Raw genomic sequence first — 18,008 nt, forward strand, 5'->3', positions numbered from 1 at the left:
TAAGATCTATTTACAGTACCTATAAAAGTGTTCACTCACTGTATATTTTACCCTTTTATTGATTTCATAAATCAATCATGGTCAACATAATTTGACTTTTTTGATTAAAAACACCCCTTTAATGTCGAAGTGAGAAGAGATTTCTAAAAAGCAGTTAAATAAAAATATGTGATGGAAAATAAGTGATAAAAAATTGAAAAGTGACTGACCTAATCCACAGAGGTCAAGCCAATTGAAATCTAGTAGTCTCACTAATAGTGAAATGGGAATCACATGAGTGCAGTGAATGTGCCTCAAATGATTATAGTATAAAGACACCTGTATGTCAAAGGTCCAGATGTGCAAATCCACGTAGGTCAGACATCCTCAGAAACTGAGTGGCCATGCAAGGAGACTAGTGAGAAAGGCCACCAAGACACCTATGAATGAAGGATGTAGTACAAGCTTCAGTAGCTGAGATTGAAGAGATTGGAGAGACAAGATGCTGTTTGATGGAGGCCAAACACTGCCAACTGTGAAGCACTTGGTGGCAGCATCATGCTGTGGGGATACTTCTTGGCATTCAGCCCTGTAAGGCTTGTAAAGGTAGAGGGTAAAATGAATGCAGCAAATATAAGAAAATCCTGGAGGACATTCTTATTCAGTCTGCAAGAGAACTACGGCTTGGGAGAAGTTATTTTCCTGAAGCATACAGCGAAAGCTATGCAGAAATAGTTTAAAGACATCAAGGAGAATGTTTTGGAGCATTGTATCACATTGTATGGGGGCAACAGTAGTGTTATATTAAAGCTGATAAATTATACAAGTTTAACAAATGATAATAATAGGCTAATAGATTAATAATAGTTTGTTTTCCCATTGGTTAAGTAGTTAAATTAACATGAAATAACCTAACTTAGAGAATTAAGAAGACCCAGGCAAGTTTGTTTAATCCATTAACCTTTACACACCAGATTATTGTTGCTTGTGAGAAACTGGCACCAGCTATCTATTTTGCATTTCTAAACAAGTCAGCTGAATGTGAAACTGTGATTGTGAGTTCAAAGAAGAGCTCCAGATAAAATGCTGCTTGTTCTCCCATTTCCCTGCAGCCATAAGAGTTAATGTGACAGTTTGCTGAGGATTTTGATTTTGGTTTCACACCCCACTGACTTGCAATGAAGCTTGAGTGACTGTATTTTCTCTGAGACAGAAGTGTGAAAGCTTTCCCATCCCCTGAGTGCAAGTAAGAAAAGAATAGGCTGAAGGAAATCCTGAATCTTCAATCACTCTCGCTTTAGTAGATTTACTGTAAAAGAGTGCTAAAGAGTGTTTGAGACTGGGGCAATGTATTGAGAGGTCGTTGACCTCTGTGGATAAACAGCATGTAGTAATGACAAGTACTGTGCTAATCCACTGATCCTCTGCATCATACATAGATGGGATTTAGACTCAATCCAATCAGAACAATCAGCATCTATCTATCTATCTATCTATCTATCTATCTATCTATCTATCTATCTATCTATCTATCTATCTATCTATCTATCTATCTATCTCTTACCATTAAAATACGTTCTCATTCATGGATCTCAGAGGAAAAATTCCCATAACTTTAGTATTCATCTGGATTAATTTCCCTGGTTCAGGACAAATATTGCATTGATTTTATTCTAGATATATTCATGCTCCTTTGTGGATGTAAAAGTGGAAGATGAAACCAAGTTTGGAAACCATAGGCCGTTTAACCCTTAGGCAAAGATAGGCCTCATGCTCCAAGGGCCCTTAAGATGTAGTTCTTATAGGTGTGCACTGAATGAGGTAAATGTCGTAAATTAATGATGAGAGGCAAAGAGTTCAGCCACAATCCGGACCTTGGGAAGGACTTCCAACTCAACTTGCAAAAAGTCCCCAAATATCTCCATATCTAGCCAATTATAGTTAGGTAGATCTCTATGGATATACTGAAGCAATGAAATTATAAAATAGCACACAATAAATAAAAATGAGTGAAATGTGACAGCGGAATGGATATCACAGCAATAACAAGAATTTTTAGTATGTTTTACAAGTTACACCTAGCTTAGAGACGTGTTCAAACATCTAGGTGTAGGGAGTTTGAGTAAGGACAATCTTCTAAGAGGAAATGAGCAAGATTTCTTGGGTATTGAGATGTTTATATTTCTTTTTTGGGTATGTCCTGTAACTCTCTGGCTTTGTTACCAGAAGTGCTTCGAAGAAACTTGTTCACTTGCTATAATTTTTTTTTTTTTTAGTTAAATGGTAAAACATTGGTCTTAGCTTGGGGCCTCCAAATTACTCCCCATCATCTGATGGAGTTTTCAAACCATACGGGATGGCTTAAACTAGCTTTTTTAACTCAAATAATTGTCTTAATTGACTTTAGAGAAAAAACACAATGCTGGATTTGAAAGGAGAAACCAAGATCTACATGTTCTGGTAATCTACTGGATTTAGACGTCACTTCCCGCTTCCAACTGTGACCACGCCCCCTAAGCAGATAAATGATGCAAATCCTCAGATTAAATGGCGGTAGGTTAGAAAACATCAGAGGTGTCAAGTAACTAAGTACAAATACTTCGTTATCTTACTTAAGTAGAAATTTGGGTATCTATACTTAACTGGAGTAATTATTTTTCAGCCGACTTTTTACTTCTACTCCTTACATTTTCTCGCAATTATCTGTACTTTCTACTCCTTACATTTTAAAAATAGCCTCGCTACTCCTATTTCATTTCAGCTTGTTTTCATTCCAGCTTGGCATCGTTCAAAAAAACACAAATAAAAAAAACAAAAAACTGTCCTGATAATTCACGCCATCCAGATAGAGTGAATTTGATTGTGGTTGGATAATTATGAACATGATACCATTCTGACACCCTATTGGTTTGTACGTGATCCATTGCACCTTTGAACATGACAAATCACGTCACACCCCAGCAAGGAAATAGCAGACATGTGCAGCCTAGTACGAAGATGTCCATGGCAGAGACTCAAGAGAACTGGAGCGAAATGTCCCAACAAGCACCAGTGAGGAGGTTGGTAGTACACATACTGTATATGGTTCTTGGACGTATTTGCATTGTACTAAAATGTGTTCATTTTCCATGAGAATAAATATGGCTGAAACAGATGCATCCCAAATTTTTCAACATTAACAATTTAATATAACATTATAGTCATTATGGCCTTTAGAAAAATGTTTTTTTGGGGAGGTGGGGTAGTGCACTATGGTAGAATGGAATGGAATGTAGAATGGAATGTTAGAATGGAATGTTAGAATAGAATGGAATGGTAGAACAGAATGGAATGGTAGAATGGAATGGAATGGTAGAATGAAATGGTAGAATAGAATGGAATGGTAGAATGGAATGGAATGGTAGAATAGAATGGAACGGTAGAATAGAATGGAATGGTAGAATGGAATGGTAAAATGGAATAGTAGAATGGAATAGTAGAATGGAATGTTAGAATGGAATAGTAGAATGGAATGTTAGAATGGAATGGTAGAATAGAATTGAATGTTAGAATGGAATGGTAGAATGGAATGTTAGAATGGAATGGTAGAATAGAATGGAATGGTAGAATGGAATGGTAGAATGGAATGGAATGGTAGAATGGAATGTTAGAATGGAATGGTAGAATAGAATGGAATGGTAGAATGGAATGGTAGAATAGAATGGAATGGTAGAATGAAATGGTAGAATGAAATGGAATGGTAGAATGGAATGAAATGGTAGAATGGAATGGTAGAATAGAATGGAATGGTAGAATGGAATGGAAAGTATTATGGAATGGAATCGTAGAAGTGAATGGTGGAATGAATTGGAATGGTTGAGTGGAATGGAATGGAATGGAAAGGAATGGTAGAATGGAATTGGCCCCTGTGACGCAGCGCAAGCTTTTGTCCTTAATGGTATTTTTTCCACATTACTTTCACTTTTACTTTTAACCTTTTAAGTAGTGTTTAAACCAGTACTTTTACACTTTTACTTAAGTTAAAAGCTTGAGTTGATACTTCAGCTTCTACAGATGTCTATTTAAACGCTAGTATCTATACTTCTACCTGAGTAATGAATGTGAATACTTTTGACACCTCTGAGAACATCGGTAACGGGGGGCACCTTTCAGCTGGTTTGCCAGCCGCCAAAAAACCCCAACAAAGCAGAAGAAGAAGAACATCGGTAACAATGCAATAGAAAGCAATTTGTGGAGTTTTTTGTCATAAACAATTAAAAGGTCATCATTTAATGATTTTTTATTCTTCTCAAATGACATAAGATTGTCAAAGAAGAGTTCTGTGTATTCTGGCTTAAACTGGATCAGGCAAATGTTTGACCAGTGCTGTGTTCTTTATGACTGTAAGCTAGCGATCGCTCTGTGACAGCAGTGGTTGTAGTCTGTCAGCCTGTTAACAACTTTTTCATTCACTAACTTATTAAACATATTCAAGTGTTAAGATCTAACACACATAAGGTATGTGATGTTGGTTTGTGACATCTCCAGTCACAAGACGGGACTGGTTGTCCAGAGTGACAGAGGGTGCCTGAACAGACATTCATGTGCATCTATAATTTGATTTCGTATTGTTATGATGCAAGTATTTTTTCATAAATTGCCTACTTTATATGTTTATCTCACTGGCCATTGGGTTTTGGCTCCCAGTAACCATTTAACTGTATGTTTACATATTTCAAGCTTTTAAATCCCTAATGACCCCATCTTTCCCACTGACTAGCGTTCATTTTTATTGAATGTTTGCTACCCGAAAGGGGCGGGGCGAGCATCGTTTGGGCAAAATACCCAGATGTGATGCTTTTCTTCATAAGGCTAAAACCATTTAAGCGTGGAATAATCTCCTGACCAGTCTTACTCAAGGAGTCACAAATTAGAATTTAAGGAACACGTCTTTTTAGCATAAATTTTACATCTTGGCAACTGCTCTAAAACGTTTAGAAACAAATACCAAATATTTTGATTTCTGTAGTTTTTTCTCTTGTATGAAAGTGTTATTGCAGCTCCTTGTGTTTTTGTATGTGTGTGACCATAAAGATGTCTGGTTTTTCTGTTTTACTGTCCAGATATCAGCCCAGGGACAACAGATGGAAATTAGCTGGTAAACCCAATCTGGTACAAAGCATCATTTTCCTCCTCTTGAGACAGATTTAATTTGTGCAGCATCCTGGATACAAATAAATGTAGCCATACATTCAGAAAGTATTCAGACCCCCTCTTTACTTTTTCATTTTTTTTTTCTTTTTCCCAGTCTGATGCTACGGTTAAAAAAGAAAAAAAACAAGCTTTGTTATTCTCATTATTCTTCACGCAGTACCCCATCATGACAACCCTAACCCTACCCTAGTAAGGGGGATCTGAATACTTTTTGAATGAACTGTCTCTACTGACCTGTTATTATAACAACCAAATAGTCTGGGATCATAAAGTTAAAATAAAAAGGGCAAGGATCACAAGGAGCATGCTAAACTGGGTATTAATAAGGATTTAAAAGATATCACATTGCTTAAACATCAGCATGTTTGCATTAGATCTGGAAGTCAAGCACTGACAGGTATAGTACAGACTATACTGACAGATCGGCTTTCTCTAGTCTTGTTTTCATATTAAAAGGCACCAACAGCAAAAGTCAGGTAAACACATTGCTCTTTATTTTAGCAACAACAACATAATGAAATTGTCTTCACCTTCTTGTTAATCCTTTTTTTCTTCCTCTGAACAGCAACAGTCTGGTACGACCAGTTTAAGGCTTTTTGATTCTAGCTTTGTGTTTGAGGTACAGCCTCGCCCATCTCCTGCCACAACAAGCCCATTTCATGGTACACTGTGTGGTTGTTGTTTACATTGGTGGATTTAAACAGCTAGCACCATAGTTTAAAACCGCTCTGGCTTTGTGTGATAGAGGTGCTCTGTGGGCTTTTTATTCATTTATTTCAGTGTCATCTGGAAAAAATAAAAAAACAAGCAGACTGGACAGTGTTTACAACAAAACTGTCAAATCTCAGTGACACAGTTTCAAAATAACTTCAATGCACATGGCAGAACTCCTCTTCCTCCTTTTTATCGACGTACACCCATATACATGCTAGTGTGTGAGCTCACACAAACATACACGCAAACGCAAACAGACATACGCAGATCAGAAATGTCCCTTTGTGACTACTCTAGAGAAAAGCAACCCTGAAAACAGGAAAAAAAAAAGCGCAGTTTTACTGGACTTTAAATGGACAGATTTCCCTTTGACCTCCAAACTTTGACATTAACAAACTTAAAATACAGCAGCTGTTGAATCAGTAAACCACCAAATAATCAAGGCCAGTTAAATGATAAGTTACTGTTACCTTGTGTATAAGCACAGTTTCAGCAAAATCTGTCCACATGCATGTATTTGATTTAAGTAGGGATGCACGATATTTGACTTTAGCTGATATCCCATATGTGGATATATACAAATCAATACAGATATTTAAAAACTGTTCAGACTTAAAACTTCAGACCTTAAAAGACACAATTTTATGTTTGAGAATACATAAATAAACAAATTCCAGTCTTTCAAACTCACTTTAAAGTGTAAGAAATCACGATAAATTTTTAAAAAAGAGATGATTTTGGTCCATCTTAAAGCTCCATAATCTTATTACAGCCAATATTTACAGCTAATACAGGCAGATGTTTAAAGCCAAAATATCAGTAGTAAATATTGGTAGAAATAGTCATATCTGTTGATATCGATAGAATGTCGATAATATCGTGCATACCTAGATTTAAGATTTTTAAAGTAATACATTTGAAATAAATTGTATAAAATGAAAAAATATTTTCTTGGGTTTGAAGTAAAGCTTTTCAAGAAAATTCCACAGAAATCTTTTTTGTAAAAAAAACAAAACAAAACAAAAACAAAAAACATAATCATACATCTTAGTCCCTTAAATAAGCACCAAATTAAATGTTTCTTTCAAGGCAAGTTATGAGGAAAATTATAAGGAAATATGCAACCTTTAAAATAAAGTGTTGTGAAAAAGTATTTGCCCCCTTCCGATTTCTTATTTTTTGCATATTTGTCACACTTAAATGTTTCAGACCATAAATACAAAATGCACTTTTTAGGTGATGATTTCATTTATTAGGGGAAAAAAAGTCATCCAAACCTACCCTACAGGTCCTAAATAGGAACCTGTCTGGTGAAGTGAAGTAGGGTAAAACATTTCAAAAGCAACGCATCATGCCTGGATCTGGAGAAATTCAACCACTGATAAGAAACAAATCATTAACATCTATCAGTGTGGAAAAAGGTTATTAAGCCATTTCTAAGGCTTTAGAACACAAGTGAACCATGGTGAGAGCCATTATCCACAAATGGAGAAAACTATGCACAGTGGTGAACCTTCCCAGGAGGGGCCGGCCTGCCGAGATCACTCCAAGAGCGCATCGATGACTCATCATGGCCACAAAAGACCCCAGAACAACATCCAAAGAACTGCAGGCCTCATTTGATTCAGCTCAGGTCAGTGTTCATGATTCAACAATAAGAAAGTGACCGGGTAAAAACGGCATCCATGAGAGAGTTCCAAGGCCAAAACCACTGCTGACAAAAAAGGCTTGTCTCACATCTGGCAAAAAAAAAAAACATCTTAATGATTCCCAAGACTTTTGGGAAAATATTCTGTGGACTGACGAGACAAAAGTCGAACACTTTGGTAGGTGTGTGTGTCCCCTTCCCCATCTGGTGTAAAACTAGCAGCATTTCATAAAAAGAACATCATACCAACAGTCAAACATGGTGGTAGTAGAGTGACGGCCAGGGGCTGCTTTGCTACAACAGGACCTGTTCTGCTCTCTACCAGAAACCCCTGAAGGAGAATGTCCAGCTATCAGTTCACATGACCTGCCAAGAATGATCCAACCAGATACTAGGTTCAGGGGGCAGTTACTTTCACATAGGGTCAGGTAGGTCTGGATGGCTTTTTTCCCTTAATAAATGAAATCATTTAAAAACTGCATTTTGTTTTGACTCAGAATATCTTTGTCTTATATTAACAGTTGTTTGATGATCTGAAACATTTAGGTGTGATAAATATGCAAACAATAAGAAATCAGGAAGAGGGCAAATAGTCTTTCACAGCACTGTAGTGTTGCCAAGACAACGACACGCCCTTACTATCATCAGTACCAAAGCTGTTTGGAGTTTGCAGTTTAACTTTTTTTTCCCCTTTATAAATTTTTCAGACAACATCATATGGACACAGTACAGTAACAGACAGTGCTGTCCTCTGAAAATACTCCTTAATTGTACAGTTATTTCACATGAAGACTCTTGTCTGTCCTGTTTCTTTTAATGTGAAAAATGGGCGCAGTATGAAAATACAACTGTCAAGAGTCCTATCAGCATCCTAAAAATGTAAATGAAAATCATAATGTAGCTATTTTCCAGTACGTACACATTCTGATGAGGATGTATTTGATCTGAATTGTGATCACGTCTCTAAAAACAACAGGCTGCTTGTAAACACACACAAATCTCTTTTTTTTTTGTTCTAGCTTACCTCAGAAACAAATAGTACCACAGGAATGTTGTAAATCCCTCTAACAGGGTGAAAATGCTTGAAGCCTTGTCACAAATAATCACATTTTCAACTGTTTGTACATTCAACTCAAATGTTGCTTTTGAACCGCCATGTAGACCTGAAGCAGCATTCTCAGAGACTCCTTCAACATGAGTGAGTAGATATGGAAAATTGATTTTAACTTTATGTGCTTTTTTTATTGTAGGTGAGTTAAAATCTTTAAATGCCCCTTATTCTTCTACATGTTTTCATGATGTTTCATTTCTAGCTGCCATAAGTAATCATGCATGTTGAAGGCTCGTCTCTGTGGTCGACCCCCCTGAAGAGGATGTGCTGAAGCACCTTCACTGAGGAGGACTTTGTGCCTCTGATTGATAATTGTGCAGCTCTATCCGTCTGCCTTTCTGTGCTTCTCTCTAAGTTCACACAACAGCGAGCTTTGCCGCTAACATCGACCTCGTCCTGTACCACAACCTGACCTGAGAAATGATACAGAAACCAAAATATGCACCATCATTAGACAACATCACAGCACTTTGCCTTTTGTAAAAAAAGAAAAACAAAGACACCACACTCTGTCTCTTTCTCCGCCTGTTTGTCTCCACAGCCTCGCAGTACAGAGAGCAATCAAGTGGGCGTGGAGCTGAAACAGACTGCTCGGTGGGAGTCATCCACCTGCCCGTTTTATTTCAGGCAGGGTGTCCACACGGCAGCGAGCTGAGTCACAGCACCGTCAATGCATCACACGGTGGTCTCGTACTCCATTACTTCTTTGGGTGTGCCCAGGCAGCGGTACTGGATCCTTGGCGTGACCGGGGCGGCGCTTTCCAGCACCAGGATGGTTTTGCGCAACCGGCGGTCGATGAAGTGAGCATCCCAGGCTGGGTACTTCTTCCTTGGAAGGTCTATCCGAATGACAGGCCCCTCAGTTCTTGGTGTGAGGTTGGTCATCGGAGCCTGAGCTCCCCGAGGCGGTCGTACCTGAAACACATCTCCATCCATCCCCGGCCCCTGCTCCCTGTCAGACCCTTTAGTTCTCTGAAGGGTCCTGGGGGGGCTGCTGACCACATCAGGAGGGAGGCTGGAAGCCGGTGAGACCAGCGCCTCCACAGGAACCTCCTTCTCTACAATGTAACCCCACCCTGAGACTGGGCCGTCAGGGTGCAGCAGACAGTAATACACAAACATGAAGAAGGTGCCCAGAGCGTAGCTGCTGGCCACCACGCACACCATGATGACGGCGTAGAAGTCTGAGGTACGGGGGCCGCGGTAAAGGTACCAGACTGTGGTGAGTGCCACATTCTCTGCAAACACAGTCAGGCTGTAGATGAGCATCCTGCAGCGAGTGCGGCCCTCCCTCACACTGAACCAGCAGAACACGTAGACGATGCCCACCATCATGTTATAGATGATCTCCTCCCATTTGGACATGCAGAAGTCTGTTTCACCCTGAATGATCCAGAACGTCATGATGCACCAGTGAGCAACGATGAAGATACCAAAGTAAAGCTGGAACACGGAGGCGAACAGGGCGAAGGCCAGAGTGCGGGCGCCGATGGTGAAAAGATGCCACAGAATCTGAATGATGACCGCCTTGTAGGTCATTGGTAGCTTATCATCTCGGGAGTCCCGCAGGACCTTCTGATAGGAGGCGATCATCCAGGCGAGGGAAATCAGCGAGGCAGAAGCTGAAAGTCCTGCGGACAGAGAGGAAGAGGAAGACCGAGAATGAGCAAGAGAAGTTGAACAGGATGGAAACAGCTGTAGGGGAACTGTCCTACCGCTACAAAAACACTCACTTCCCTGCTCTCAGCAGTGACTCAGAGTGGCAGCCTGGGCTGCAGACGTGTGATTGACAGGTGTGGTGATTGGTCTTTTTGGGGCACTCACCCTGGAGGGGGAACACCTGTCTGGCCTGGATCATGATGCTGAGCTGCAGCACCAGCTGAGGGGCGCTCTTCAGGAAGGACTCCAGCAGACGCAGCATGCTGATATCAGCGCTTTCGAACATCATGCGCCAGTAGTAGTGACGGCGCTCCGCATCTCTGTGCCAGCGGCTCTGCACGCCCAGATACAGAGCGTGGACGTACCTGTGGGTCAGACATCAAGATGATTACTGTCAAATGGACATGAGGAACACTGAAACCACTTATTTACTGAATTCATATTGGTGTGCATTAGTCTCTAAATCTTTTTAAACATTTTGGGAGTCACTTCACTTCACTACTCCCTTGTAAGGCAATTGAACAACTGAATTTGTTTGATTGATTATATGGCAGTGAACTTCTCAGGCTCCTTCCCACAACACACTAACAAGTTCTTTCAGGCTGCTAAAAACATATGCGGTAGGACTTTTAAAACACTGATTTCCCTGAATTCTGGAAGGCAATTATGCAACAATTTGTGGAGGAAGATGTTTCAAATCATATAAGGTTGGCCAGAAAACAAAGATTAGATAAGAACAGATCTCAGTCAAAGTGCTTTCTAAAATTTAAGACCTCTCACTGGTAAAAATCAGACTTTGTAAGGCCTTAAATTTCCAGTGTTCAAAACGTTTCAAAGATCTTGCAGGAACCCCGAATGACATGCAGAAAGAGGGCTACAGGCTGAACTTGGTTAACCTGCCTGGAGGACCACAGCCCCTGCACCCCAGAAATATTGTTTTAAAAGCTTTGCTCACACTCAAAGGCACAATTTCATATCATATCATCATCTTTAAAGTGTATTACTGTCTTGGACAGTTATGAAAAAATGTTTTCGAGCGATGCATGCTCATAAAACTGAAAACAGGTTCTATTGTGAGTGGAAAAACAACCAAAAAACAGTAATAAATATAAATACTGATACTCAAACAGGATAATTCTTTGTATGTGAACGGGTGCATCTGGTGCATTTGAATTTTTATGTACAGTACCATTAGATTTAGGAAGACAGCAGAATAAAGTGTAAAGTGACTTCAATGTGTAAATACAATGAAAGAGAAAATACAGCAATAAAAAGAGACAGGTATGTACATCACGGGGTTAACTAAAGTAAGAAAAAAACATCTGATTGGACAGAATTTTAGGTCTTAAGCTTCAAAAACTTTTGGACATCAAACACAAACTCTCAGAAGTCATAACTCATTATTCCAAACTGTGGGAGCTGTCAGTAGTTCCTGCCAAAGAGCCGGTTTCTTTTCCTCCAGGATTTAGATTAAACTGAAACTGAACTAAGCAGCTCTGTGGTTTTAATTTTAGTACGGGCCGACGGAGGGGGTGAATGTGGAGCTTGTCTGCGATCTCTTTTCAAATAAAATCAGTGAGAAAGAGCAAAATATGAGCGGAGGCAGAGAGAAAAGAAATCCCAATAAAATCCCTCAATCCAGACTTCAGATTGAAGGTTACTGAGGGGAAAAAAAGAGCTGACTGTAAATCCCTCTGAACTCCTGAGCTTTGCTGACATGAAGTCCCACCCCTGCCTGTTCTTGTTTTATAAGGTCCTTGTATAACTCATGCATTATGCTACACACTGGCAGGTTCACTGTGCAGCTGCACATATGTGCTGGAGTGTGAAATTCACCTGCAACATGCAAACAAGCCATGCTTATATATTCAGTTTAGCTTTAATCTGATTAGAATCATCCTGATTGAGGATCCAAACTTCTCTGTTTACATGGATGTTAGATTAATATGTCATAATTATATGAATTTAAGAAAGATTACAGTCTAGTGCTGCCCTCTTTGCAAAGTCTGATGTGATAATACTGGTTATGAAATGGTGCAGTGCAAATAAAGACTGATTGATAAATTGATTAAGACAAGTGTTCATATGCATCAATCAGGATAAATCATTTGGATGTGTGCAGAGCTGTCCCACCAGAAAAGAGCTGTTCTGCACTGTTGAAATTAATGAAAAATCTATAAGTTCCCTGCTGGTATTGATAAAGTATGACAAGTCAACTACATGTTTTCGTGGATAAAAGTTTATATCTAGAGTGTGATCCAGTTCAGGCAGAATGTAACTTTATTGTCTATTATCTTCAGACTATTTTGTCCATGTGGCTAAAGAGTATTATTCTAGACTTCATATTCAAATGGCTGTACAGATCATATAGTTTTATGATTTTAATATGGCTTTTTAATCATAAGATTTGTTAATATGGGGGAAAAGGACACTCTCATGTGTGCAGGCAGTCTTGGTTGGGATCCAGCCTGGGGCTCTTTTTCTGCATGTCATTCTCATCTCTCTCATCCCCGTTTCTGACTCTATCCTCTGTCCTCCTCTATAAATCAAAGAAATTAAATGGCCTTCAACACTCGTGTCCCTGTGTCTCTGACATGCCTCTGGACTGAGTAAAGATGGCTACCTCCTAAAGGTTTTGCTGGAATCAAGTAAAAAGGCCATTACAAATAGCTGCCTTCAGAAAAACTGCCTTACTGCCAGCCTCTTTATAGTTAGACAATTATGTCTTTTGGAACAGAGGACCAGCTCCATACAGCTTAAAAAACTGGAACATGTATAATAGTGCATATATTAAGCCAGAGGAACAGATCTTCAATGAAATATACACACTTTGCATGCAATAATGAGGTTTTTTTCCTTTATATATAGACCACTTCATGATCTCTTAAACACCTATCCTCTGTCTTTTGTTTCCTTTTTCTTTCTATAATGTGTTGCCATTCTACAAACCTAAATGTCCACAAATAAATCATTAAAAAATTCTCAGTTACCTCTCAGTTTTTGATATAATAATAAAGTGCAAAAATAAATTCATTCACCACAACACAAAGCCCACTTCTGATATGCACATTTGCCAAACTGCTACTGAAAAATATATACATTTCATATAAGCTACATTAGCTATATCAGACCTCTGACTCTTATAAACATCTAAAGTTAGCTGAAAAAAAGTCAGAGCTACTGCTACTATTTCCTCCACAAGACTGCAAAACTATAAATTACAGTCTGTCAATATTTAATATGTCTAATTTAGCAGAAAAGCAGTAAACAAAATGATGCTTTTAATGTTTTATTTCTAATCAGTCTGACTCTTCTAGGTTCTCTCTGCTTAGACAGAACGGATTTTACTTTTTTTTTTTTTTACTTGCAGCCTGATGCTACAGTCTTTCATATGGAGTTTTTTGCACACCCCAAGTGGGCTTTCATGCATTTTGCACAGAAGAGAGGCTTCCATCTAGCCATTCTGCCATAAAGCCCAGATCAGTGGAGGGCTGCAGTGATGGCTGTCCTTCTGGAACTTTGTCCCATCTCCACACAGGATCTCTGGAGCTCGGTCAGCGTGAGCTTGGTCACCTATCTTACTGAGACCCCTCTCCCCCTGATCACTCAGTTTGGCCAGGCAACCAGCTCTTGAAAGAGACCTGGTTGTGCCAAACTTCTTCCACCTGAGAATTGTAGAGGCTCTTGGGAACCTTCAGTGTGACAATTTTTAGCATTCCCCAGATCTGTACCTTGCAACAATCCTGTCTCTGAGCTCTGCAGGCAGTTCCTCTGACCTCATGGCTTGGTGTAGAAACATCTCAGTAAAGATCAAGAGAAATGGGAAGAATCTGAGCAAAACATCAAGTGTTGTTGCTAAAGGTATGAATGTTTATGTCAATGGGACATTTCAATTTTGATTTTGATAAGTTTGTAAAAAAAAAAAAAAATCAAAAATTCTGTTTTCTCTTTGTCATGATGGGGTACTGAGTGCAGATTAATAAGAACAAAAAGTATTTTTTGACAGTAGCACCAGGCTGCAAAATAACAAAACTGAAAAAATAAAGGGGTCTGAATACTTTCCTGAATGCAGGTTAATGCATTGCATGGTTAATGGCTGACAAGGCAAACAGCCTATCATTTAAAGATTTTGGGGTGGCCAGTCAGATTTCAGGAGACCCAGGCAACTACTGGCTGATGACCAAAATGATGACCAAAATGAGTGAATTTGTTCATCCTCACACTTTTAATTGTGTTTGTTTTAGGTCTGAATATCAGTTTTGTTAAATAAAATTAATTTGCAAATATCAGCAGAATGGATATCCTCAAAAATCCAGTATCCTGCATCCTGCAGCATCCATAAACATTAATAAATCTTCTTGGTTGTTTTACAGAATTAACTGGTATCACCGCCTTGTGCAGAAACTTACAAGTACAATGCAGTCAAGCACATGCTTCATGTTCTGGTGTGGGTCATGTTTCATTTAATTTAAAGAATTTGCTGTGGGCTGACTGGATAGTTTGGACACCCCTGGTTTACAGTATTTCTGACCCTGTGTCACCTAATTTGTTCCAAAGTTGGTCCTTTAACTAAAAATAATTGAAACATCCTGATGTAAACTGTTAAATTTAACATCACGCAGATCCTGAGTGTTTCAAAGAGAGTGCCATGCAGGACTGAAGCTATAAATGTCTCAGTAATAGCCTGGGGGAGAAGGGACGAAGGAGCCCTGTGTCAACAAGCCCAGTGAACCACAAGGGAGTTTGTGTAACCTTTTTCTTGTTCTGGTTCCGGCTATACAAAGTGCGCCATGGGATGTAACACAGAGAGAAAATAGAGCACATATGCGCGCTGTAATGAGGGTCAAAGATCCATCCATCCTCGCACACACAGAAAGAGCTTCATGGTGTGTCTGTGTCTGTAACACAACACCACATCCCTTCTCCTGCGCTGACATTTAATTCTAACAGCCGGCCTGAATTGATCCCGGTTCAACCTGACTATCTGTGTATCAGTGACGGATCATTCCTGAGTTAACAGCTGAGGGTAAAACACAGTGGTAATCCTCTTAATGTGCAGACACCGCTGGTCAGAGAGCAGCAACAACGAACAGAGCACACACATAACAGCTTTAATGGCATTACCCGTAATTCTGTGACGCCACAATGTTTTAATGTGCTCTTGGACACAAATACAGGGAGGAGGACTCCAGGAGGAAATAAGAGATCAATATATATTACCCATAGGGCCGTCTAAAGAGGCAGGAAGAGAGAGACCACTGAGATAGACACAGACACGGAAGCCTACAGATAAATCAAACTATTGATTTGCATCTGATTTCATCATTACACATGATTTGTCTTTCTGTAACATCCCAGTGTGTCTATAAAATGTCTTTGAGTGTTTTGTCTAACCCTCCTCCCACTTCAGTTCAGCTGAATGCCTCCCTCTGACTGGCAGCAGTTCAACGCTGTCAAAACCCATCAGAGCACTGGAGGCTTGAGCACCACGGGCTCACCATCACTGAGTGAGCAGCTGACCTACAGACCTACTAGCATCCATGTGAGAGTAATGCCACAGAGTGTACACTGCTTTGTTTTTCCCTCTCAGAGCACGCGCCTGATAATTAAACATGTTTGGGCTCAGCTGAGAGAAACACAAGCACAGTCTCGCAAGCTGCTGTGAGATTTGAGAATATGGATTTTTACAAACATAAAGAGAGGGAGCCCCGAGCCAAGAACTGAAAATACACTACACAGGGATAGGGAGGCGGTGCACATACACATCACTGCAAATAGGAAGCTACTCTCATGACATTTATTCATTTTCTTCTGCTGTCAGGCTGCTTCTTGCCCAAAGCCCAAAACACAGAGGGATTTTTTTTTTTATTTTTCCACACTAGGAGATTGGTGTTGATAATTTTCCCTGGAGATGATTGACCTAAAAGCGCATCTGGGGGCTATAGTGAGGGGGGCGGGGGGGGATGGGTGGAGTCTCCCTTTTTCCAGGCTGGGCACAAACGTCAAACAATACAAAAAGACAGGGTGGCATTTTGGGCACAGCTTTCCCTGAAAGATAACGCCTCATAAGCGCTTAGCTTGAGGGGGAAAGGATGCCGGCTGTTAGGTATACATGTGCACAGAGACGTTAAAAACACAAAGGCAGAGGCAGTAATTTCCCACTCCTCACATATACAGTTATGAGTGTCCACTCTTACCTCCAGACCTGTGCCAGCTGAAAGATGTGAATGATGGCCTGGAAAAGCCACATGAAGACCCTGCAGCAGCCCCGGGCTCCTCCCCCGGTGCCCGGCCCAGGCAGCACCCCGGCCGCGGCGGTGCGGCCAGCGCCCCGCTCGCCGCTGTCCTTGGTGCTGAAGTCGCTCTCCTCCGCTCCCGACGCTGCCACCACGGCCGCCGCAGCCGTGCCGCTCTCCGCCGTCTCCACGAAATCGTAGGCGAACCATCGGAAACTCAGCACTTGCACGACCAAAGACGGGACTATCACAAAGACCAGAGTCAGTGCAAAGTACCAGTAGTGCCTTCTTAGGTAGTAGTCCGCGGCCAGCCACAGGTCTGAGGCCCCGTCCGAGAAGAAGACCAAAAGGGCGCAGAGCGTCCAGCAGCAGTCCGAGAGAGTGTAGCGCTGCTCGGGGGGAAGGCGCTGGGGAGGCCGCGGGTCCGACCTGGGAGGACACTCGGGTGGGATTTCGTTTCGTAGAGAGACGGGTGCACCATCAGATTTCGCGGCCATGTTTGTTGTAGGGAAGAGAGTGAGTAAGAGATGGGAAAATGATGGAAGGGGGGGGAGGGGGGTCGCGTAGCCTGTCGGTCTGAATGCATGCGTGCGGGAGAGAGGGAGGGGAAAGGAGGCGGGGAGGAGAGATGGGAGTCACCGCCGCTCATCGATCAGCGCTGATAATACGGAGAAATAGGATTTTTACGGCCACGATAGAAAAGCTGCAAGCTTTCTCTGCATTAAAGGGTGCTTCAGGTGTTTGGTTACAGATGAGGTTATTATCGGTCATTTCCTGCACAGGTAGCACGAGCTCCACTTACACAGCAGGAGCAGCAGCACAGTGGCACGGTCCATTTATTCATCTGAACCAGGAAACAGCCTAGATACCCGGTAATCCAAGTACACAAACTTTAGAATTCATGCATTTAAATGACCACTTTTAGTTTTAGTCAATTAAAAAAGACAGAACAAAGACAGATAAAACAGTAAGAGGGAAAACTTAAAACGCTCTTCCTAAGCCTCCACCTAAGTAATGCCCAAATATCACACAATAAAGGAAACACACAATACAAGTATTATCATCTCATTGCACTCTATCAGAGTTAACAGCACTTATCCCTTCTCTTTGATGTCCTCCTATCACAGCATTGGAAACAGTGGAGATTAAGGTTTTGCCAAGTTTGATCACAAGAAACTTAAAGCTCTCGTGTAGACTGTTTAACAGGTTATGAAAACAGGTTGGGATTAACACCCTGACTTCTTCATGATTTTAGCAAAGCTAAAGAAACTGTTAGGAAGAACATTTACTGCTGCTGCATTTTTATTTTTAAAGCCTGAAACCACCATAGTAGGGTAGGTGGCAAAGGAAGTGAAAGACTGCACTGCAACCATCACTGCAGCCCTGGGCTTTATGGCAGAGTGGTTAGACAGAAGCCTCTCCTTAGTGCAGAACACATGGAAGCCTGCTTGGCTTTCACTTTTTACAA

The 18,008-nt window shown here is 40.7% G+C and overlaps 1 protein-coding gene across 1 annotated transcript; it reads right to left on the reverse strand.

Moving 5' to 3' along the window:
- Nucleotides 1–8,140: 8,140 nt before the first annotated feature.
- On the reverse strand, nt 8,141–17,037 carry xkr5l (XK related 5-like). Its single transcript, XM_041799282.1, has 3 exons — nt 16,502–17,037; nt 10,470–10,669; nt 8,141–10,276 (listed from the first exon to the last, which is right to left on the reverse strand). The coding sequence occupies exons 1-3, from the start codon at nt 17,035–17,037 to the stop codon at nt 9,321–9,323; spliced, it is 1,692 nt and encodes a 563-aa protein (XP_041655216.1). The 3' UTR covers nt 8,141–9,320.
- Between the last annotated feature and the right edge of the window lie 971 nt (nt 17,038–18,008).

This window comes from Cheilinus undulatus, linkage group 11 (genome assembly GCF_018320785.1).
Source record: "Cheilinus undulatus linkage group 11, ASM1832078v1, whole genome shotgun sequence".
NCBI lineage: Eukaryota > Metazoa > Chordata > Actinopteri > Labriformes > Labridae > Cheilinus > Cheilinus undulatus.

Coding starts and splice junctions, on each gene's coding strand:
- xkr5l (XM_041799282.1), bottom strand. CDS start 17,037: ATGGCCGCGAAATCTGATGGTGCACCCGTCTCTCTACGAAACGAAATC. Junction 10,670..16,501: donor CAGCTGGCACAGGTCTGGAG/GTAAGAGTGGAC, acceptor TCTGACCCACAG/GTACGTCCACGCTCTGTATC. Junction 10,277..10,469: donor ACAGGTGTTCCCCCTCCAGG/GTGAGTGCCCCA, acceptor CTCTGTCCGCAG/GACTTTCAGCTTCTGCCTCG.